At 39.0% G+C, this 21111-nt stretch overlaps 2 protein-coding genes across 2 annotated transcripts in view; one reads left to right on the top strand and one right to left on the bottom strand.

Annotated features, from left to right (window-relative positions):
- Positions 1 to 13301, top strand: part of stxbp5l (syntaxin binding protein 5L) — a 380881-nt gene extending 367580 nt beyond the window's left edge. Inside the window, exon 31 of the transcript XR_007885269.1 lies at positions 13260 to 13301. The gene's annotated coding sequence lies outside the window, so the exon portion shown is untranslated. The remainder of the gene's footprint in view (positions 1 to 13259) is intronic.
- Positions 1 to 21111, bottom strand: part of LOC127365947 (low-density lipoprotein receptor-related protein 1B-like) — a 241426-nt gene that overhangs the window by 60516 nt on the left and 159799 nt on the right. Inside the window, 13 exon segments of the mRNA XM_051404535.1 lie at positions 45 to 237; positions 2355 to 2559; positions 4818 to 5007; positions 8168 to 8539; positions 8759 to 8883; positions 9570 to 9721; positions 9880 to 10006; positions 10509 to 10638; positions 10922 to 11056; positions 14135 to 14266; positions 14531 to 14656; positions 14777 to 14917; positions 19590 to 19739. Coding sequence (XP_051260495.1) covers positions 45 to 237; positions 2355 to 2559; positions 4818 to 5007; positions 8168 to 8539; positions 8759 to 8883; positions 9570 to 9721; positions 9880 to 10006; positions 10509 to 10638; positions 10922 to 11056; positions 14135 to 14266; positions 14531 to 14656; positions 14777 to 14917; positions 19590 to 19739 — 2178 coding nt within the window.

Below are 21111 nucleotides of genomic sequence, written 5' to 3'. Positions count from 1 at the left end.
GTGGTCATTAAATTAAGCTTATCTCCAGGTGTTTAAATACTCACAGTTGTTTGTATCCCTGGCCACAGCTATAATTCCCATTGGTTGATGGGGTATATCTGCTCGAAGTACCTTGGTGTCACCACCCGTGTACTTGTTGGATCGCAGCACAGACCTGCGGGCCCAGTCTGACCAGTAGATGAAATCTGCATAGATGGCGAGCCCATAGAAGTTGCCGGGTCCAGATTTAACTATGACCTAAAAAATGTAAAGCAAAGCTCATGTTAGAATTTCTTTCCATCATGCTTTCCAGATTTAAGGCTTGTGCTGCCACATGTCTCACATCTTACATCACATTTTACAGTATATAAAGCCAGAATAGATGGTACAGCTATAACAAGGGGCATTCATACATTTCCTACTGTCAGTACTTGCACTTTTCATCTACAAACCAATAACTCTTTCTCTTCAAGATCTGTCTGAAGAAAGCATCGACAGAATTGTGAGTGCAATCCTAGGAATAAATCTGGAGAATAATGTTTCGATTCATTAATCAACACATCACCCCCACCGCCCACATGACTGCTTAACCCAGATGTTGGGGGAGTAAATGACAGTGTCATTGGCAGGGAGGCAGGAATCCATCAGATGCCTCCTTGTGGGACTCTCCAGGCTTGTGGGGGGGGGGGGATCAGGGCCTCCAGCAGCTTTGTAGTCTCAGCCATTAAGCGGGACAGGCTTGTAAGCAGCATCACATTAGCCCTGTGCCATACTGGGATTAATAGGACAGGTGTTGATTAAAGGAGCCCAGCGTGTGGAAGCAACAACTGGCCATCAGGCGAGTGAGAGACAGAGACCAACAGAAAAAGAGAGAAAGATTGAACGCCAGATGGGGTAGGATGGAGCATATTGATAGGAAATTAGATTTGGGAGACATTAGATTAACAGCCAGCAACCCATTACTTTTGTGCTGAACTCATGTTTTGGGTAAATGTGAACATATTTCATACATTCTTATCACTCTATCACAATTCTGCGATGTTAAAATAACATACTTAAATTGCCTTGTCAACAAACTCTAAACTGATTACGTCAATAAACCTTGGTTTTATATGGCAACATAAATATGCCCAGAGAGCACACTGCTGACATTGAACCCAAATGACACTAACCATTCCCAGACAGCTCTCAATTTATATTTTCTCTCTTCATGGCATCTTTTCCCTGCTAAACATGCTCACATCTTCCCTCATCATGCACTCTTTTGCTCTTTGTGAAGCAGTGCCTTCATTAACAACATGGGTTTCCACTCTCAAAATGGCACAGGGGAGTGAGCCATGCCACAGCTCCTGCTCTTCTCTGTCACCAACCACACTGTCAGCATGTAATGGCACTCCTGCAGTCAAGAGGGGTAGCTAGGCCCTCGAGCACACTCCACTCCCATCCAAGTCTATATTCATATGACGCAATACAAAATTGGTGTTCTATAATGTGTTTTATTGTATCTATGGTATAACCTAACCCATTTTATAATTCCAAAATATAATCGTGCAGCTTTTTGCAATTTGACTTAATTTTTGTTTCTATTTAAACACCTCAGATCACTGTCAACGGAAATAAAAGAATCAGAACACACTACAGCAACAACGAGACTTAAGCTTCTCTCTCCACAGTAAGCTTCTTGTATAATAATGGATGGGCTGTCTTACATTTCCACAACTGCAGTTTGGGTAAGTGATGAAGTTGACAATCAGCTACCTCTGTTTAATTTACACATTTTAATTGGAATGGAGAATCTGCACCCAGAGCGGTCTCACAGCAAAGCCTTCATTAGCAGGATTAGACTGCAGCAAGGGTTGGTGGGGACCCAAAGGTGAAGACTTTCTGAGCCTTGTGACCCAGCTCAGCAAACATACATATGGGTAACTAATTGAGATGGGCCAAGGAGCAGAGCTGCAGGGGTCATGTCAAGCAAAAACTGAAATCCATGGCAAAAAAGATCATCTTGTACATCTTTTACACACTGGAATACAGAAGATATATATCCAGTTGAGGTGTTATACATTATGACTGCGACTTTTCGTCTGCAAAATAATAACTCCCCTCACTGAAATTCTTTACTTTAACAGGGAATGACATCTGTGATTAAGGAAGCCATCTGTACCCTCAGAGATGAAATATCCAAAAGAACATCACAATGTATTTCAGACCCTATCCCCTGTATAGAGAACTATATTCAATGAGCTCAATAGAGACTGGGAGATTAAATGGAAGAAAAAATTAGTTGTTCATCAGATATTATGAAATGAAACATCTCCATCACTGAGAGCTACATCTTGTATGACAGAAATTAAAATATAAATGTCCATACTCACATATCTGCTAGAGCCATCATAGTCACATCTCTCAATTTTGCCCAGGCTCCCATCTGAAAAGTAGAGCTTCTCTGCTTTGTGGTCAATGGTCAGTCCGTTGGGTGTCAGGATGTCAGAACTGATGATAATCCTCATGTTCTTGCCCGCTAAGGTGGATCTCATGATGCTGGGTCTCTGCTCATTCCAGTTGGTCCAAAACATCAGGCTAAAAAAAAAAAAAATAAGAGAGGGCAACCAAAACCAAACAGTTAATTACGAGTGAGCAGACTAATCTTTTCCTTCAGAATTTAGCAGCTATTCAGTAGCTTCAGCCTAATGTGCAAATGTCATCAGAGACTGGCTCCCTTTTGCAAAAAAAGCACTACTTCACTTTAGTGCTTCTACAAATTCACAGAGCCCAAGCACTACAAAACAAATATGCATAGGCTGAAATTGAATCAGGGAACAGGAATGATGGCTTTTTATAAAAGCTACCATACTAACATGTCAACCAGGGAATTCTCTGCCACACAGGCAAAACAAACACTAATGAAGAGGAACATTTCCCTCCCCTGGATTAAACTGCTGGAGTCTAAGCAGCCATGTCAGTCAGTCATCAACATAATCCCACAGTCACCAAGACCTCCATGGCCTGTCATTGGCTTTTCCTTGTTTCCTTGAACAAACTCATCACTGATAAAGTGTAGCTAAAAAAAGATTAGCATCATGGTTTGTGAGATAGAGGCCATTTATTCATATCCCCCTCTGTGAGGACTTCTAAGAACACAAACAACACAAATAATAGCAACGGAGTAAATAAATGAAAGATCTATATCTTGGTTTATATGGGTTTCCAAAATGGATGTTGTGCATTTTAAATCCACAGCTATGCAGATAAAACAAAGAAGAAAAAAAGGTTGTTTAAAATTATATAAGATACCTTTTCAGCTCCTGGACTCTCTCTTCATACTATGATGAAGTCCACTCTAATAAGGTTTCCGGTCAGAAGTCACAATCAGGGACTGCAAATTAGCCGCTTGAGTTTGAATTCTAATTATCAGACAGTGATTCTGAAGTGGGATGGATATGGTCCCAAATTGCCAACCCAGGATATAGTCTGAGGTCAAGAAATGAATTTAGTACAACAGGAGTAGCAAGTTACTCAGTCTTTTCAGACTGCTCAAAGGAACAAGTGTTAAATCTGAGCTAGATGTGACAATGTGGAATACTGAAGTGTTTTGAACAACAAAAAACATCTTTTCTCTGAGCTTTTTTTATAGCACATAAATGTAACTGTTAAATCAGATACTCATAAAGCTATGGATGCAGCTCAGAAAAGATCAGAACACTTACACCTTAAGTGTAAAAATGCTCACCAAAACAATCTACTTCAGGATATGTCAGATAACACTCTAGACAGCCTAATGCAAAGGCTTGGCAAAAAATGGATCCTAACTAAAAAGTCACCAAAATAATTGTTAAAAGCAATAATAACTTTTGTCTTGTGGAGTGTCTCATATTTTTATGAACAAAACTATAAGAATTAGAACAACTGTAAAGACACTATTGTCACATATACAATAAGTGCAACACATAGGGCCATTAAATAGCTGTTAAATGTTACATATATAGATGCACATACATTAGAATTTAAAGAATTAGGTTACTTGAAGTTCTGCATTTTTATTAGATTATTTATTAAAAACAGCAAAACATATTCATAATAAAATGTCAGTGAAGCAGTATTAGAGGGAAGGCTAGAAAGCAGGCACAGCACACATTTAAAAGCCTGAATTGATGTTGTTCTCAGATCCAGAGGGAGACAACTCCATTTGTCTCCATTTTTGTTACAGTGAGCAGTAGACAATCAGTTGATCTGAGAGCTCTTTCTGGGACATATATTGGCAGTATATCAACAATTTACTCCATGAAAAGATTTATAGACAGAAGAAGAAAAATCTTAAAATATTTCCGAAAACTAATACAAGCCCAGTGCATGCATTTTAGACAAGCAGTAATGTGAGTTGTCTTTTTTCTAGTTAAAACTCTGGCAGCAATCTTCTGTATTACTGTAAATGTCATTTATTTAAAGACGGAGAAAATCTGAGAGCAATGCATTGCAGTAGTCAAACCTACTTGTAACAAAGTATGGACAGGCTCCTCTGTATCTTAGGGAGAAAAAAAGGCCTGATTTTTGTAATGTCCTATAAAAGACAGAATGCTGTTATGCTATTATAAACGTTTCTGTACCATTAAATAGAACTCTTCCTGATTCATTTGATCTAAGAATCTATACATCTATATGCTGTATAGTGTATGGTGTCATCAGCATAATCTATGTAGCTTGTTTGCAGGATGGTGACACCTAGTGGTAATAAGTAGCTGAACATATATCAACATATAAATACAAATGTTGTTAGTGCCAGTAACAATGGCTGACATTTTAGGATTAGCTGTGTGTAAAAACATAGAAGAGCTACTGACTTCTGACACTCATCCAGGGACAGGACATGTGGATGGTCTTCCTCGGAGAGAGTGACCACAGCCTGCCGGTCAAAAGCACCAACTTGTTTCTGGTCCAGAGATTGTCTGGTGATAGTGGAGGTAGTGGAGCTGGTCCAGTATAAGGTATCCCAGGACTGATGGTAGGCCAGGCCCTCCACTGAACCCACATCTAAAAGAACAGACACATAAGACCTCTGCTCAAATTCCAACCAAGTAACATAATTCAGACACTGCATTGAAGCATGGTTTAATGAAAACACAGGCCAGCAGGAAGGACAAATCCACACTTGGCAAGCTCTTTATTTAAGACATACATCTGTCTTATCCATCTACTTTACAAGAAATAAAGTGTAAAACATTAGTAGAATGTATAACCTAAGAGTACGTTTTTTTTTAAATAAATTTAGGCCTGGGGAGCACATATTGATATGTTGTGCGGCCTTTGAGTGGTAAAATCTACCCAAATTACCCCAAAAATATATATATTTCCCTGCCATCTGGGGCCACTAAACTGCAAAGTTTCCTAGTGTAGATTTAGGTAAAAAATATTGACTTTGCTTGTAACAGATGGCAGGCTCCCATTGTGTTAGAATTGGGATTATGTTTCCTTGGTGATTGACAGGGAAATAACTTCATGCCTCACTACACTGGACAGATTTGTTGATGCCACAGTCACTCAGAAAGTGAATTGTTTTCATCCGCGAACCAATATCCTAAACGCAGAATGTGAAAAAGGCCTTTGTAGCCTCTCCCAGTTTTGTGCAAGGATGTGACTGACAGGGAGGGAAGCTCCAGAGGGAGACAGTGATCACAGACAGAAAACCTGGCCATAGGCTTGATTATTTACTGTAGATCTTTTTTTTGGCAGTAGCTTCATAAATGACCTACTGAATATGACCTCCACTGTTTCAAAAGTGTCAATCTAAAGAAGAAGGTCAGAATAATAATATAGTGTTGTTGAGTTGTTATGTCCTCATTTGCAAGAATATGCCTACTGCTCCCTATGGACCACTGTAGGGTATTTGTGGAAGCCTCAGACTAGGGGATTGTTTCCATTATGCTTTTGGAAAAGCAAATGAAAAAAATTTTTTTTTTTAAAGAAAAAGACACACACACAACTGTACACACTGTAGCTGCAAAAAAATGTTGACACCATGCAAAAAGCAATAGAAAATGTCCAACCAGTACAAACAAATAAAAAAATCTTAAATGGTGAGTGTAATGGAACCCTTCAAAAATCATATTGAAAGATCAGGTAATGAAAGCATCAAATGTCCCTGAAAACAAGAAAACGTTTATTTCTTAAAATGATAGAGCCCATTTATTCAAATTCAATAAAGCCAGTGGACCATAAGCTGTCAGATATCACAGTTTGTCAACCAGATAGAAAATCATATTTGTTAGGGCTTTGGAAAGACTACCTGCAAGAAGAGGGGTCTTCTGTGTGTGTGTGTGTGTGTGTGTGTGTGTGTGTGTGTGTGTGTGTGTGTTCATGTATAACTGTTCTGTGTGTAAGTACATTTATTGTCTGACAAAACAAGATATTATCTTTCATAAGACAAAAACACAAGGCCAAAGGAGTGCATTCTCCTCTTTTCTAAACTCAGTGGGAGTAACACCATTGGTAACAATAAGACAAAGACAAGAAGACAAAAAGAAAATTTAACACTGCCTTAGTATTCACATAACATCTGTGGCCACCATTTGGCAAATATCTTGGGACTGATCTCATCTTTTTTGTAATTCTTGCATTTTCAAACAAAATTTCATATGTCAATACAGCCCCTAATTTGTCTTAATGGCGAACATGTGGCCAGTGATAGAGAATGTGGCTGTATCCCCTTATCTAAAGACCTATAAACCATGCTTGAAAATACTTAAGACACTACCTGAGTCAGCCGATCACTAATTAATAGTTTGCAATAAAAGCCGTCTGGCAGCTTGGAGTTTCTCACAAATTGTTGGCGGGGCGAGGGAGTAATTAATGGGGGACATGGAGTTTAATTAGGGAAATATGGATGATTAACATCTTCACCTTTCCTCAATGACGGGATGCAGGCAGAAACTTTTAGAGGAAAATAGCAGATAGTCTAGCTGTTAAATAGTACAGGGTTGGAAGTTGGCTAAAGGAGTATGGACCACATTGACATGATTCTTTCACTCAACACCACATAAGCTAATTGGAAACAAAGAAGATCATAGTACCATATTTTCTGCAGTGGTATGCAATGTATATCCAACAATTTGTTTCCCATGCTTTAAAAAAAGAAAACTAGATGGGCATGTATTATGGATTTAAAAATTTGAATTGTACTCAAATTAATTATTTGCACTGCATTGATTTTGCATTTCGCAAGTGCCAAAGTGTGAAGGGCACTTACAATTCCTGACAGATGGTTCTTAATAATGCTTGTTCATTTCTAGAAGATAAATAAATAAGCAGAAAGTACTCGCAGCAGGGGTGTGGGAGATGGGTCGGGGGGTGGGGTGGGTGCTGAGTGGATCAGTAACACAGCCAGACTCCCAGTGTGAAGAGGGGGATGGGGTGGTGCTGAGCTGTGCTCCCAGAAGAAACTTTGCAGAATGGCAGCGGATGCTAGTCGAGCAGAACAGAGGCTTTTGCTGTTCATCTGACGCCAGCCATGCTTATCAAGACAGGACTGACTGAGATTTTGTGAAGGAATAGAGACGGATTGGTCACATCGTTCAATCTGTGACAGTCAGTAAGCAGAAAGCTTTCAAACACAGGTATTATACCCTTCTGATTTAGTATTAAATGGTCTTTCCATAGGAGTAATGGCAGAAAAAAAATGGAGGAGTGAAGGACGGAATGTCAAAGTAAATACTATTCATGCTATGCTACCTACGTACATGTTATTATGCCATGTGAATATTGTGTTCTTAACAAGGTTGTCCCACTTGATTAAAACTGAAATAAAAATAACACCTTATCTACACCATTCAGGTTATGTGATCAGCAAGTAACCTGTCTTTGGTTAGTGTCTAGACCAAATATTGCCACTGTGCACAAAGCATGTTGGCAGAGCTCACATTCCAATAGACAATTAAAGCAGTTAAGACAAAAGAAAACACTTGGAGTGTAAAAAAGATTACGTAACATGTTTAAAGCACAAGGGCAGTGTCAAACCTTGCCTCCATGACACCAATAACACTGCAGCAAATGTGAAGCTATTGAAATTGGCAGAAGAGGTGTATGTGTATTGGTGTAAGGGCAAGTGTATGTGTGTGGTGGGGACATTGGCTGGCTTTCTTAAATTGCATAACTACATACAAATAAGGTACAATGTTGGAATGTTAAATACACTTACTTTCTGCAATAATAGATCTTTCTGTCCAGTCATCGTTAATCATCTGGATGTTTCCAAAATGGACGTCACTGAAAAAAATGCGGTTTGTCCCAGTTGTCTTCTGGCTGTAGTCAAAGGCCAGGGCTATGACATTCTTGAAAAAAGCAGGATTTTCAAAAGGCTGAACAGGTGAGTTGAGGTCATTTTCATCTGAAAGGTGGATGCTTTTCAGTATGGTCCTCTCAGAGTAGAGTAGATAACCTTCATAGCGCTCACAGGCAAAGCCATCCTCTGCCAAACGGCCATGGGCACAGGAGCAAGTCCGGCGACCACTACCGAGGTGGAAGCACAGCTGCTGGCATCCTCCATTACTCCTGGCACAGGGGTTTGTGCCTTCAAAACCCAACACATGTTCAATTACTGGTTTGCCTCAGTCTCTGCCCCCTTGCAATATTGTTTAAACTGTACATGACTATACATTAGAGATGAAAATCATAGGTGCATTGTAGGAGCAATTAGTATTTGCAATTTTATGAAATCTTGTCAAAACTAACACCAAAGACTTGATAGTCAATTTTTTAACCAAGGAGACTGTTAAGTTAAAACTTTTACCTTTTTCTCTGCCTCTATTAAAGACTGTCACATCCTTCAAATTGACCCCAAGACCACTCCTCATGGTTACGGCTTCACTGGTGTCAGTCTTGAAGCCACGTCGGATTGAACCGTTTGAGTGAGCCCTGAAATACACCAGAAAGAAAGGGGACAAAATAAGTGGTCCAAGTTTCAGAGAAGAAAGCATAATGTATTCTAATATTTCACTGAGACGGGTAAATTAGTTAGAAAGTCAATTTTATTTGACAATAGTAAAGCAAAAATCCAAGCCTGCAGTCACCCAGTCCTGAGTTATTTTAATTTGTTGAGGATAAACACACACTAAAGATAACAGCTTCTTTGCATTGTGTTCCTTGTTATGAAGGGGTGTCATGCAAAACAGGTTAAAAACATGTGAGACAGACAAACAAACAAAAAAGACACATGATTAACAATTCAACAACCATGTATTATATTTTTCTGATATATCTAAAACAAGTCTCAGTTTGTTGTTACTTCAGAATTCCCACAACATTCGTCCAAACAACTGCAGGTGTATAAAGACGCATAGTATTCATGAAAAGAAATAAGGCTTCATTAAATTTAACTCAGTGTATGATTTTACAAAAGGGTGAGGAAGGATTTGCCCTTGCTGATGACACTGGATTCTGCCTAGAGTATTTACAAAAATAGGCAGTGACCCTCACGATGAAGAACTGCTGTTCTGAATATTTTCACATGAGACCTTTGAAGGAAAGGGTTATTGTCAGGTTAGTATTGCAGGCTTTGCAGGCCATTTCTTGTGTGTGCATTTAAGAAAATAATAAATTACCTGTCAGACCAGTAGATGTAAGGCCCAAACACAGCCACTGAGAACAGGTCTACGTTGGCCACTGACAGTACAATCTCCCGGCTCTCACCTGTCTCAAGGTTTATCCTCTCGATCTTATCTGTGCGGGCGTCACACCAGTATAATGTATTTTCCTGAAAGGTAATTTTAAAATGCATATCACAAACCGAACCTCTTAGGCAAAGTCATATTTCAGCCACAAAAGAGATGAGGTAGGAAGTACAGTATATGGGAGTGGAGTGGAGGGGGAAGAGGTTGGTAATAGTGTTTGTGCATCTGTGTGCAACTGTACCTCGTAGTCTATGGAAATTCCATTGGGCCACATGATGCCTGAGTTGACCAAGGTAACCTGGTCCGAACCATCCAGACGGGAGCGGCCAATACAGGGGTTTTGGCCCCATTCAGTCCAGAAGAGATACCTGGCCAGCATATAGTAGCATCACACAAATACACTGATTTCTACACTATAGTCTATACATGAAAAAGAGTTTAATGCAGTAAAGAAATACCTGATCTAGTAGGCCAGTATTTTTGGCAATGATCCCTTTTTGTAACATTGCCTTTAAATTTGGTTTGATCAACAGTGTGACTAAACTTTCTACTGGGTAAGATTATTTAATATATTCATTTAATATGTTACTGCCAATACATTAAAAATAAAACCTATATATGTGTAATATTGGTCAGCATGAACACTCCATTTTCCATCTGAATTTGCTATCAAAGAGCCTTGTGACATCAACAACTATTGCCTGTGGCCATTACCTGGTTTCTTTGTAACAGTTTGACACAGTGTATTTTCTTGTTACCCATCATTGGAGATTCTAAATAAATTGTTTTTTAAATCATTACACCACTGTTAAGGCGCAACTGATGATAGCAAATAGTGCTGTCAAACAGTGAAGAAATGTCATGGCCTACCCTTTCTGTGGATGTACAGCAATGGCTCTTGGCTGATCAAGTCCATCAGATATGACTACTGAGCGGTATGCACCATTCAGACGGGAAATTTCTATTAGACTAAAACCATGGTCTGTCCAATACAGGTTTCCTGTGTAGAAAAACAGACAAACATACTCAGGTGTAAAAACACAACAGGGGTGATGTGTCCATTATCTTCATGGACACAAGGTACATGAGAAGGTCCCATAGTGAACTAACACATATACTAAAACTGAGTTATCATCCAAATGAGTTCATGTGGATGATACCCAACTCTGTTACTAAGGCTTAATGTTTTTTTTTAGCAATTCAAATCAAATCAAACAAATCTACTTAACAATATCAATAACAGCTTGACCAGACTCCAGGGCCCAACTAGTCACGGTACTAACCAGCAATCCAGTCGACAGCAATGCCTTCCACTCGACTGATGCCGGTAGTAATGATGTCCTCCCTCCAGGTCTGATCACGTTTGGCGCGGGATATTCTGTTCAGGCCCATGTCTGTCCAGTACACTGTGTCATTTCCTGCAAAACATAGAATACAGTTAATGATAACAGAAAATGGCATGATGAATGTGTCTGCCACAAAAGTATTTATGCCCTCAAACAAAGCAGCTCATGAAGCACATTTTACTGCAGCACGGCCCATTTGACCAAATGTTGTGTGAGACTATAAACTATGATGGCGAATACCCACACAGCTCTTTGTTGACATACAGTGCCCGAACAGGAAAGGCAATTGTGGGCCAAATTTTACAGGGCAGTATATTGCTTCATGCAAAACATGGTGTTGGTAAAACTGTTATGGACCCTTTCTGGTTTTACAAGCCTATTACATAAGCATATAAAATAATACGTAATTTATTTATGGTGCAGTCTTCAAGTGCATCTCTGTGAGTGCTTGTCAGCCTTCCTCTGTACAGGTTGTTAGGAGGTTAGGTGGCGTTATGTGTTTATTTGCACTTCTTGTTCATGCTGCCTTCACACTCTGTTAACACGTAGCTCACATATGACAGAATACAGCTGCAGGGCTTTCATCTGTTCTGCTCTGGCAGCCGGGCTTCTGTAATGACATGTAAATGATGTGCGTGAGCTATCAGCTGCTGCTTTTGGATGGACTTACTAATGCATTTCATGTTCACCTGCACAAAGTAATAAAGGGGAGGACAATCAGCAATCTTGTTCTGTACTTTGGCCATGTCTGATTTTGGCTTGGGCTCTGCTTATTTCCTCTTTTCCAAAAGCTGTAGTCACACATCAAGATTGCTATCGACCTTTGAAGTCTCTCAGATTCAGAAACAGATTTCATGCTTTCTTGATAGTTATTAAATGACAGAATTCATGGCAATTACTGAAATGACCTACCCAATATGTTCAGTACACCTAAAGACTTATATGTGATTGTATACATAATACCAGCGGGCATGTACACCCCTTGGGGTTAATTTATAGAGACAACTGCAAATTTCCCCCATTTACTAACATTAATTATTTAAAAGAGCGCAGTTGCAGTTGAGATAATTTGAATACTTGCCAACAGATTCTTATATGTGTAAAAGATAATTTCACCCAAACCACATGACTAAAAGTCCGTAGATATAGCAGTGCTCCAAGCTAAATGCTAATGTCAGCATGCTAACATGCTGATGTTAAGTAGGTATTATGTTTACTGCGTTCAACATCTTAGTTTAGCATTTTTGCATGATAACATTTGCTAATTGTACAGCTGAGGCTTGGCAGAGCTTTTCAAAAAGAGATGTAAGTAAATTATTACAGGACATAAACTCACTAGACCTCTGTTGACGCCCCAGTTTCATTTGTGGTGTTCACTGCATTGAAAACCAATATTTAAAAAATCAAAAACAGTGTCTCAGTACCTGAATAAAATCAAGACACTTTGTTGTGGATGCTGTTCTGGTATTGTTTTCTCCCTTCATTAGATAATAGTCTGTAGTAACAAGGGAGGTCTGTTGACCTCTGCTTCTGCCACAGTCAATAGGTTAAGAATATTAAACCAGTTTTAGCAACCTTTTGTATAAATTAACATTTCCTACTCTTATTTCTTGCAAACCTCCAAGAATGAATACATGTTGATTTACCCAAACATGTATTTTATCATCTGGTGCAGCTTTTCTTAAAAGAATTGCCGCAAATCCTTAGTATATCAACCCTTGTGTGTATGTAGTTAGTGTTTTTCAGCTGTGCGTACGCAATTTCCTTTACCCTGCTTTTGTTATCATGCTTCAGTGGCAACCTATTACATATATGGAATTCTATCAGCCTATAGTATATTCATAGCATTTGTTGGTGTAGTAAATGTATCATTTTTATCATATATTTTATGTGGATGGAAGCAGGGACGTAACAAACGACAACACAAGCTATTGGGTTCATGTTTTGCGATGCACATTACGGTACCTTCATTTGATGCAATATCATGGGAATTGCTTTGTATTAGGATTGTTTCAGAGGCTTGTGAGGGAATAGTTTTATGTTATTCATGCTGAGGTTCCCCTGTAATGTGAACTTTCATCTATGCTGCACTACTCCACACGCACAAATATCATTATTCAAAAGGTTAGAGCCCAGTATGATAAAGATCTTTCCCACCCCCTCATTGTTTAAGATTGAGAAGGAAAGGTCCGTACTGTAGGAAATAAAGGAAGGGCAGTTAAGTGTGTTGTGTATATATATATATAGATATTAATGTATGATATATAATAATGAGTGTTTGTGTGTGTGTGTGTGTGTGTGTGTGTGTGTGTGTGTGTTTGTGTATATACACCGATCAGCCATAACATTATGAACCCTGGCAGGTGAAGTGAATAACACTGATTGTCTCGTTATCACCTGTCAGTGGGTGGGATATATTAGGCAGCAAGTAAACATTTTGTCCTCAAGTTGATGTTAGAAGCAGGAAAAATGGGAAAGCGTGAGGATTTGAGCGACTTTGGGACAAAATTGTTATGGCTAGATGACTGGGTCAGAGCATCTCCAAAAGTGAAGCTCTCTTGTGGGGTTTTCCCGGTCTGCAGTGGTCAGTACTTATCAAAAGTTTTCCATGGAAGGAAAAGGAGTGAACCTAAGACAGGGTCATGGGCATGGTCAAGGCTCAGTGATGCACATGGGGAGTGAACGCTGGCCTGTGTGGTCTGATCCAAAAGACGAGCTACTGTAGCTCAAACTGCTGAAAAAGTTCATGCTGATTCTGATAGAAAGGTGTCAGAACACAGTGCATCGTAGTTTGTTGTGGATGAAGCTGCACAATGGCTGATTGGTGTATATATGTATACGTGTGTTTCAAGTAATATTTCAAACTACTTTGTATTTCTAACTATATAAAGTTAAGAATTAAAAAAAGAAGAATTCCATCGAAAAATAATCAGTTTTGCAGCTAATAGCCATTAAAAAAAAACTTTACATTTCTACCTAAAAAAAATAAAAAAAAAAACAGGAACAACATTCAGTATACATTTAACCATATGTCAGACAATACAACTCTTCAAGTTTCAGTGGATCTTTAGCCTATCTGTTGCCTTATACTCCATAGCAAACACTGATTCAACAATAGAAAATCCCTCTGTGTGTTGAATAGTATCCTACCTGCATGAAAGTCAACTCCCACAGCAAACAGTGTTCCTGTGATGGGCATGAGGGCCTCACTGTTGTCATTTGGGTCAAGAGCAATTCCACGGATTCCCTCATGGACGGAATACATCAGAAATGAGTCAACACCTAAAAAAACAACAAATTATTTATTAAACCCTAAATAGGCACATTAAAGCATTGCAAATTATGAATGCCTGGACCTGTATATAAATTAATCCCATGCACTGAACATGAGTATATTGCTTTACATTTAGGTTACTGAATGCAGAATGGTTTCAAGGATGTATATTGTAGTTAAAAAGTAAAATTTAAAATAAATAAAAAAATAAAATTATAAAAATACAATGTTGATAGGAGCTTATTGGCAGCTACGTATTTTGGGAAATGTACCTTCACAAGAAATGCGGTCGCTACGCAAGTTGTAGCCAACAGTGCAGGAGCAGCTCCGGGTGTTCTCGGAAGTGGGGAAGCAGAGCTGTGAGCATCCTCCGTTGTTTATCTGGCATGGGTTTCTTCCTGAATGTTAAGCACAACCAGGAAAGGCAAGCAGTAAGGTATCACAGGTGTATGTTGGTAGTGTGTGTGTTTCTGTGTCTTTATCTGTGTTTGTGCATTAATATGTGTAAGTCTGCTTACCTTTCTGACCCTCCCTGTCATACACCTTCATATGAACCACCCCACTTGTCTTGTTTCTCAGGATCACAAGGTTCCGACCGTCTCTCTTGGTAACTGTTCCTAGCTGTGCCGATTCCTCATCTGCCCACCAGATTTTGCCACCTGTAACCATCAATGTAATTTGCTTAAAAAAAAGGCCCACAGATGTAGTTTCAGTAAAATTGCAATGCAAGGGCAAATTGTAAAATTTTGTCTTCTTAACTAGGAAATGCAATGTGCAAATCACATTGTGATACAAACCAGCCTTCAAAAACACTACAGCACAATAAAATACTCCCCATCATCACCAATTCCAAGTGCAAACAGCGTGCTTGAGCTTTCACTCTAATCCACCAAGGCTGGCACTCTTATGCCGTAAAGCCCCTTAATAATTGAGGCATTCTCTGAGCTGATTTGAGATTAAAGCGTGGCATACCCTGTTTCCTGCTCTGCCCACTTGCTGATGATGACGCATGCATCTTGCAGCCTTGAAACATATTTTGATATCTGGGAAATGTTTTCATACCAACAAAGGCTTTTTTATGTACTTTCTGGGGGAGTTATACGGTGAAATGGGCACAATTGTAATTTTCAGTGCCATGCTTATGCAAAAAGATACACATTACTTATATATTTATGACTACTGCATGCACATATCACTTCTTACCACTGATATTCAGCAGATTGACAGACTGTCCATAGTCAGTGTTAATGAACAGCAATAATAAATGTCAATCTAGTTAGGTAATTTTGGTTTTACAACATGCAAAAACATTTAGCAATTATGAGGCCTCTCCTCATGTTTGAGTTTTTACTTTATAACATTCTGCATGAGGTAAAATTCTCTTTTATAAGCCAATATTTTAGTTTAAAAGCACAACGCTTAAAATAAAGCACCTGTGCCAGGAAAACCTGTACTGTAGTTGTTGTATATCATCATGTTTCACTGTCTACTCCCTCTCAGAGTGGCTGACCTGTCTGCCCCTTTGTGACAGTGAACCTCCAGGCTTTAGTAGTGCTGCCGTCGTGAGCATAAGTGATGAGTGTGTCTCTGTAAAGAGGCACATGCACAATAGGCTCCTGACCCTGACACACCACGGCAGCACCACCACCACACTATCCTCCAACCCCTATCTCTGCAGAAATCAGTGATGCACAATCCAGGCTTTTTGCCACAGACTCTACAGACGTGACAGGAACTCTCAATTTTAAAATCCCACTGAAATGCAGAGTGGAGAAGAGTCAGGTGGTTCCTCTAGCTTCAAAATAGACTCTGTAAATGGGGTGGAGATGGACCTGAGTTTAGTCCTTTGTGAAAGGGCCAAAATTGTCATGCTTTACAAAAGGTAACATAATGTAAAGACAAATTCATATTTATACAGTAACATTAAAATGGTCTATCATAAGGGTTAATCTTCCTCAATGAGTTAAACAAAACATGTGCCCTTTAGGTTTTTCACCATCAATCGCTTGAAGGTGAAACACTGTTTTGTTATCCCACCCTTTTTGATCTATTTAGAATAAAAAACACACACACACAAGCAATTCCCACATGCATTAATAGCTTCAGGCTCAATGTCATCCTTAAAGGGAACGTAAAACTCATTTCTACAAATCAGACAAATTTCCATGAGTGAGAATGACAGTCTACATGCAGTTTACAAAACATTTGACCCTGGAGGCCATGCTAGCCTAGATTAGCTTTGCACCCTGTGTTAATTTGAAGCCGCGGGGATCGTTGGCTACCTGTGATTGCTTGCTTGTGGCACATCATATTCAATTTCCACCTCAAGTGCTAGTTTGATTCCAGGCTGATGGATCACCCACACCTTCTAAATAGAAGCCCTCACCTTTCCCTCAAGCCAATCCAATTATTACAGAGCCCTAGCACCTGAGTGGATCGACCTTGTGTCACTAACAGTGCCTTCATTATATCTTTTCACAACCAGCTTGAGCAATTGCTAACACTAATGCACACCAAGTAAGAGCCAAAAGAAAACACAAATACCCTAACATGTCCTTTTAAACACACTGCTGCATGCTCATCAAATGAATTGTTAGTTCGATCGATTACACTCATCTTGTTCTCTAAGTTGATAGTGAGGATTTTATTTTGCTGGTCAATTGTGGATCTATCATCACAAAACGTTTACAGAAGAAGGTCATATTTTATTCTGCAGCAATCAGAAACAACATTTCCATCTGATTCCTTTCTGAGAATTGCACTCCTCAGATATCACTGCAGTAGAATAACCTTTGCAAAACCCCTCTGCTTCCTGCTGTGAGGGAGCTATATCCTGATTGAACTCAAGCTTTCCTAGTTTACACATGATGCTGACCTGGAGTTACCTTAAACACTTCAAACACAACCAACTGATTGATCAAGCTATCATAGACCAGAAGGGAGAGTAGAAAAATTGTAAGATTATTGCTAATCTAACTTGATTGCCTAAATCACCACAGAGGACTTAAGAGCCCTTAATTACTCATACTCACTTGAGGATACCTAACAAGTTATTCCCCAAGATACAGATTGCACACGCATTTATCAACATATCCATATTGGACCTCTAATACTAGTTATAATTCCAAAGTATTATTCAATAAGATATCTAATCGCAGTTTGCTGAGCTAGTATAACAAAGAACAAGCAGCAAGGAGAAAAACTTTGGGATAAACAAAGTGAATGGTCAGCAAATGCACTTAATTACATCTTTCACCATAGAGACAAAAAAAAAAACATCTGCAGAAGGGACATTTCTCTGTAATGGGCATCACCAATGGTCTATTCACTTGTCAACAACTAAAGGAGCTCAGGAATGGAAAATGACATGTCTGGCTGCTGTCCTGCTTTCCAGCTGACTATGTTTTACAAGTATATACTCAATGGTCTATAGCAAACGAGGAAGGCATATTGGTAGTACATACAACAGACGGTTAGACAATTACACCTATTGCAAAATACTAATCTCAGGCTAAGAGGAAATGTAAATGTGCCTTCTATAGTAAACATAATGTTGTCAAGTTAAATTGGTATCATTTGTTGGAAACATGTACATATAAACACATAGCAAACTGTGCTGTTAACACTCAATGAGGCATCCTAAGTGCTATCACATATTTATGAAAACTGTTCTATTATTGCTGACATACATTCTGGTAAAGGGTGAAAAGGGCATATGAGTTGTTATATGTGTTATTAAACGCTAAGCGTAACATTAAGGATTTAATATCTTAAAATGCAATACTCGAAAGATCAACATCTAGTGGGTGAAGCCTAGACTATATAAAAGACTGTGATATGCAATTAGATTAGGTCTTATGAACATTAACTACATATTCATGCTTGCATGAATCCAAGTATAAATGAACTTACCCACTAGATTGCTATCTTCTATATATAGTCATTCATTTCCAACAAATGTACTGTTTAATCACTGTGAAAATTATCTCTCTTACAAAGTACAATAACAATACAGCTGTTCATTCTACCATTCAAAACAATTTCCTCAACATAACAAAATGTCATTAATTGTGATTGATGGGGACTCGCAGACATCATTTCACTGTTTTGCTGTACCTGCTACCATGCAGGAACCAAGCCATTAGTCTATGTCACCTTGAGTTCTATCTCCCATTTGTGAAATGTGATAATGAAGTCTCCATCGTCAATATAAGAAAAAGTCCTCCATAGTCAAACTCTTTACTATATGCATATGAAAATTAACCAAAAGGATTTGGCTTGCAGTTGCAGAATGCTAAGAGCTAACATAACAGTGGGATTCAATTCTGCTACTGCTGTGTTATTCTGTAACTCTGTAATTAATGCTATCTGCACATGCTGACAGATACCCACCACACAGAAAACTAAAGCCTGTCATGATTAATGGCATGCTTCAAGAACACAAAGTATCGCCCTGACAACACTCTTGATTTTATTTTTTCCTTGAAAAATAAAAAATTACACTTTGGTCCAGACACACACACACACACACACACACACACACACACACACACACACACACACACACATATAACCAACAACTCTCTGTTCAGTATGTTTGCTTCATTCTCATTAACAATCTTGGCAAGAAAAATGCATTCACATAGCTCACTGGGAAGCTTCCCAATTGTCAAGATTGCAGCAGTGTGGAAGTGAGACAATTTAAAATTCTAATTCTGATATGTTTTGCAAAAAAAATATATAGAGAGAGATAAAGTAAATTTTATTTGTTATCTATTGGAAGTATACAGGTACAGCCAAATCCCTGTTCAGTTATTACACCAATAATTAAGGTTGATTTCGCAATGGCAGAACTAGAATGTGTTTTGGTTAACAGGTACATCTGGTGCTAATTGGAATCCTGCATGTATGAAAGAAAAAAGGGAAATGTTAAAAAAGGAAAGATACAATGTGTTATAATGTGAGCTAAAGGTACGGTTATATTTCCCAACATGTTGACTTAGATTTCAGGAGATTTCTAAATGAACCTCTGAGTTGATGGATGGTGTGACACATTGGATTCAGCTCTGATACCAAGAATCAACACATAATGAACATCCTCCTACCTTTTCATTACCAAAGAGGTGAGAAAATCAATCATCAATCACTGCTGCACTGTGTTTTAATTATCTAATGCCCTGCTACTTCACACAAAGTGAAGCACAACTGTTGTAAGGGCTGGCTGCATAGCTCTATTCCGCAGCCACTTAACTGGTTAAACACGTAATCCCTCCACACTCTCTGACTAATCCCCAATGGCAATCTGATGCACTCGTGACAAGCTCCACTCACCCATCACGGCCAGAGCTGTGCCTTTGACTAACTCCCTCTTTAGAGTCTCCAGCACTTCCAGCCCACTGCCATCCAGATTGCACCTGTTGATAGTGCCATTGGCCGAGCTTATCCAGTACAGCTTGTTGGCAGTGTAGTCTATTGAGAGACCTGAGAGGAAGACAAGTGAAGAGAGGACACCATGTTAGTACTCATTGTGCTAGGATTTGCTAGGACACAGAGATTGACATGGCTTAAAACCTGGCTTTTTCAATGCCAGAAAAACCCTCAGAGACATACTTAATAAGTAATAAAAAATCATAAAATAGTAAGCCAGCTGTAAACAAAAATTGATTAGACATGCAACATGTAACCTTTTAACATGACAAGAATATATGATCAAAAATACTGGCATTTTAGGCATTACAATAAACAAAGAATATTATTCCTGAAAAAGTAGCTGCTTCAACCACCAGTAGTATGTATTAAGTTTCATCAGATGGACTATATTTAGTCCTGGGTACATTTAATTTACTACAAAGAGTTTTTAACTGGTTATGAAACAGTCTCAATTTAAATTTGTTCCTTTTTATATGACCATCATAAACAAACAAGCGAAAAGAAATTAGATTCATTAAAGAAATTAGATATTGCTATATAGTTATTCTTATGCATGCCATGGGGTCGGATTTGGTCAGATTCCCCTCAAAATCAAAGACACAAGGTGGTCGAAACACTACGGCTTCTGTCCACAGGGGCCACCAGAATCAACACAAAATGAAAATTCCACCTAGGGGCTTTAAAAATGCAGCACTAACGTGCATAAGACTTATGACTTTCCTCCTGACTATACTTTAACAGTTTTGCAACAGCGCATTTCAGGGCTGCATTACCTTTAATCTTTACATACTATTATGCATTTGGTTGAGTGAGGGCTAATAAAATTGTTTATGCGTTGGCTGGCTCTTGGTAAGAGCTCCAGGTGGCATGAAAAATTAACAAGAGAGTGACTGACTGCTTTCTCCTCTCTAGCCAACGTGAAGGTTTTCCAAAGAATACCACTGTGAATGGTGGGAACTGAAAGCAGTTTCATTTGTGGACCTCTGGACAACTCACTGTTTCCCACCATGTGTTGGATTTATGTTTGGCAGATTCACAGTCACAATGCGTCATTAATTTACGCTTGTCCCCAGGTCTACCCCATAATCATAAATGAAACCAGTGAAATACGGCACACCCTGCTATCTGTATTGCTGACATGCCGAGGAGAATGAAGAAATACAATGAAGACAATGGAGCTGTTTATGTGACAAGGGGGGGGTTTGACCTTGAGCTGCGTGACACCAGCTACTAGAGATGAAGACCATCTGATTGTTTTTGCTAAAACAAGCTGCAATTGCTCACTTAATGGTAAATGGAAAATTGACTTGTATTTATACAGTACTTTCCTGGTCTACCAACCACTCAAAGCGCTTTACAACACTTGTCACATCCACCCATTCATACACATTCATACACTGATGGCAGGCTGCCATGCAAGGTG

The sequence above is a fragment of the Dicentrarchus labrax genome, unplaced genomic scaffold (genome assembly GCF_905237075.1).
Source record: "Dicentrarchus labrax unplaced genomic scaffold, dlabrax2021, whole genome shotgun sequence".
Lineage (NCBI taxonomy): Eukaryota > Metazoa > Chordata > Actinopteri > Moronidae > Dicentrarchus > Dicentrarchus labrax.
This window is presented reverse-complemented; position numbering and strand designations above follow the sequence as displayed.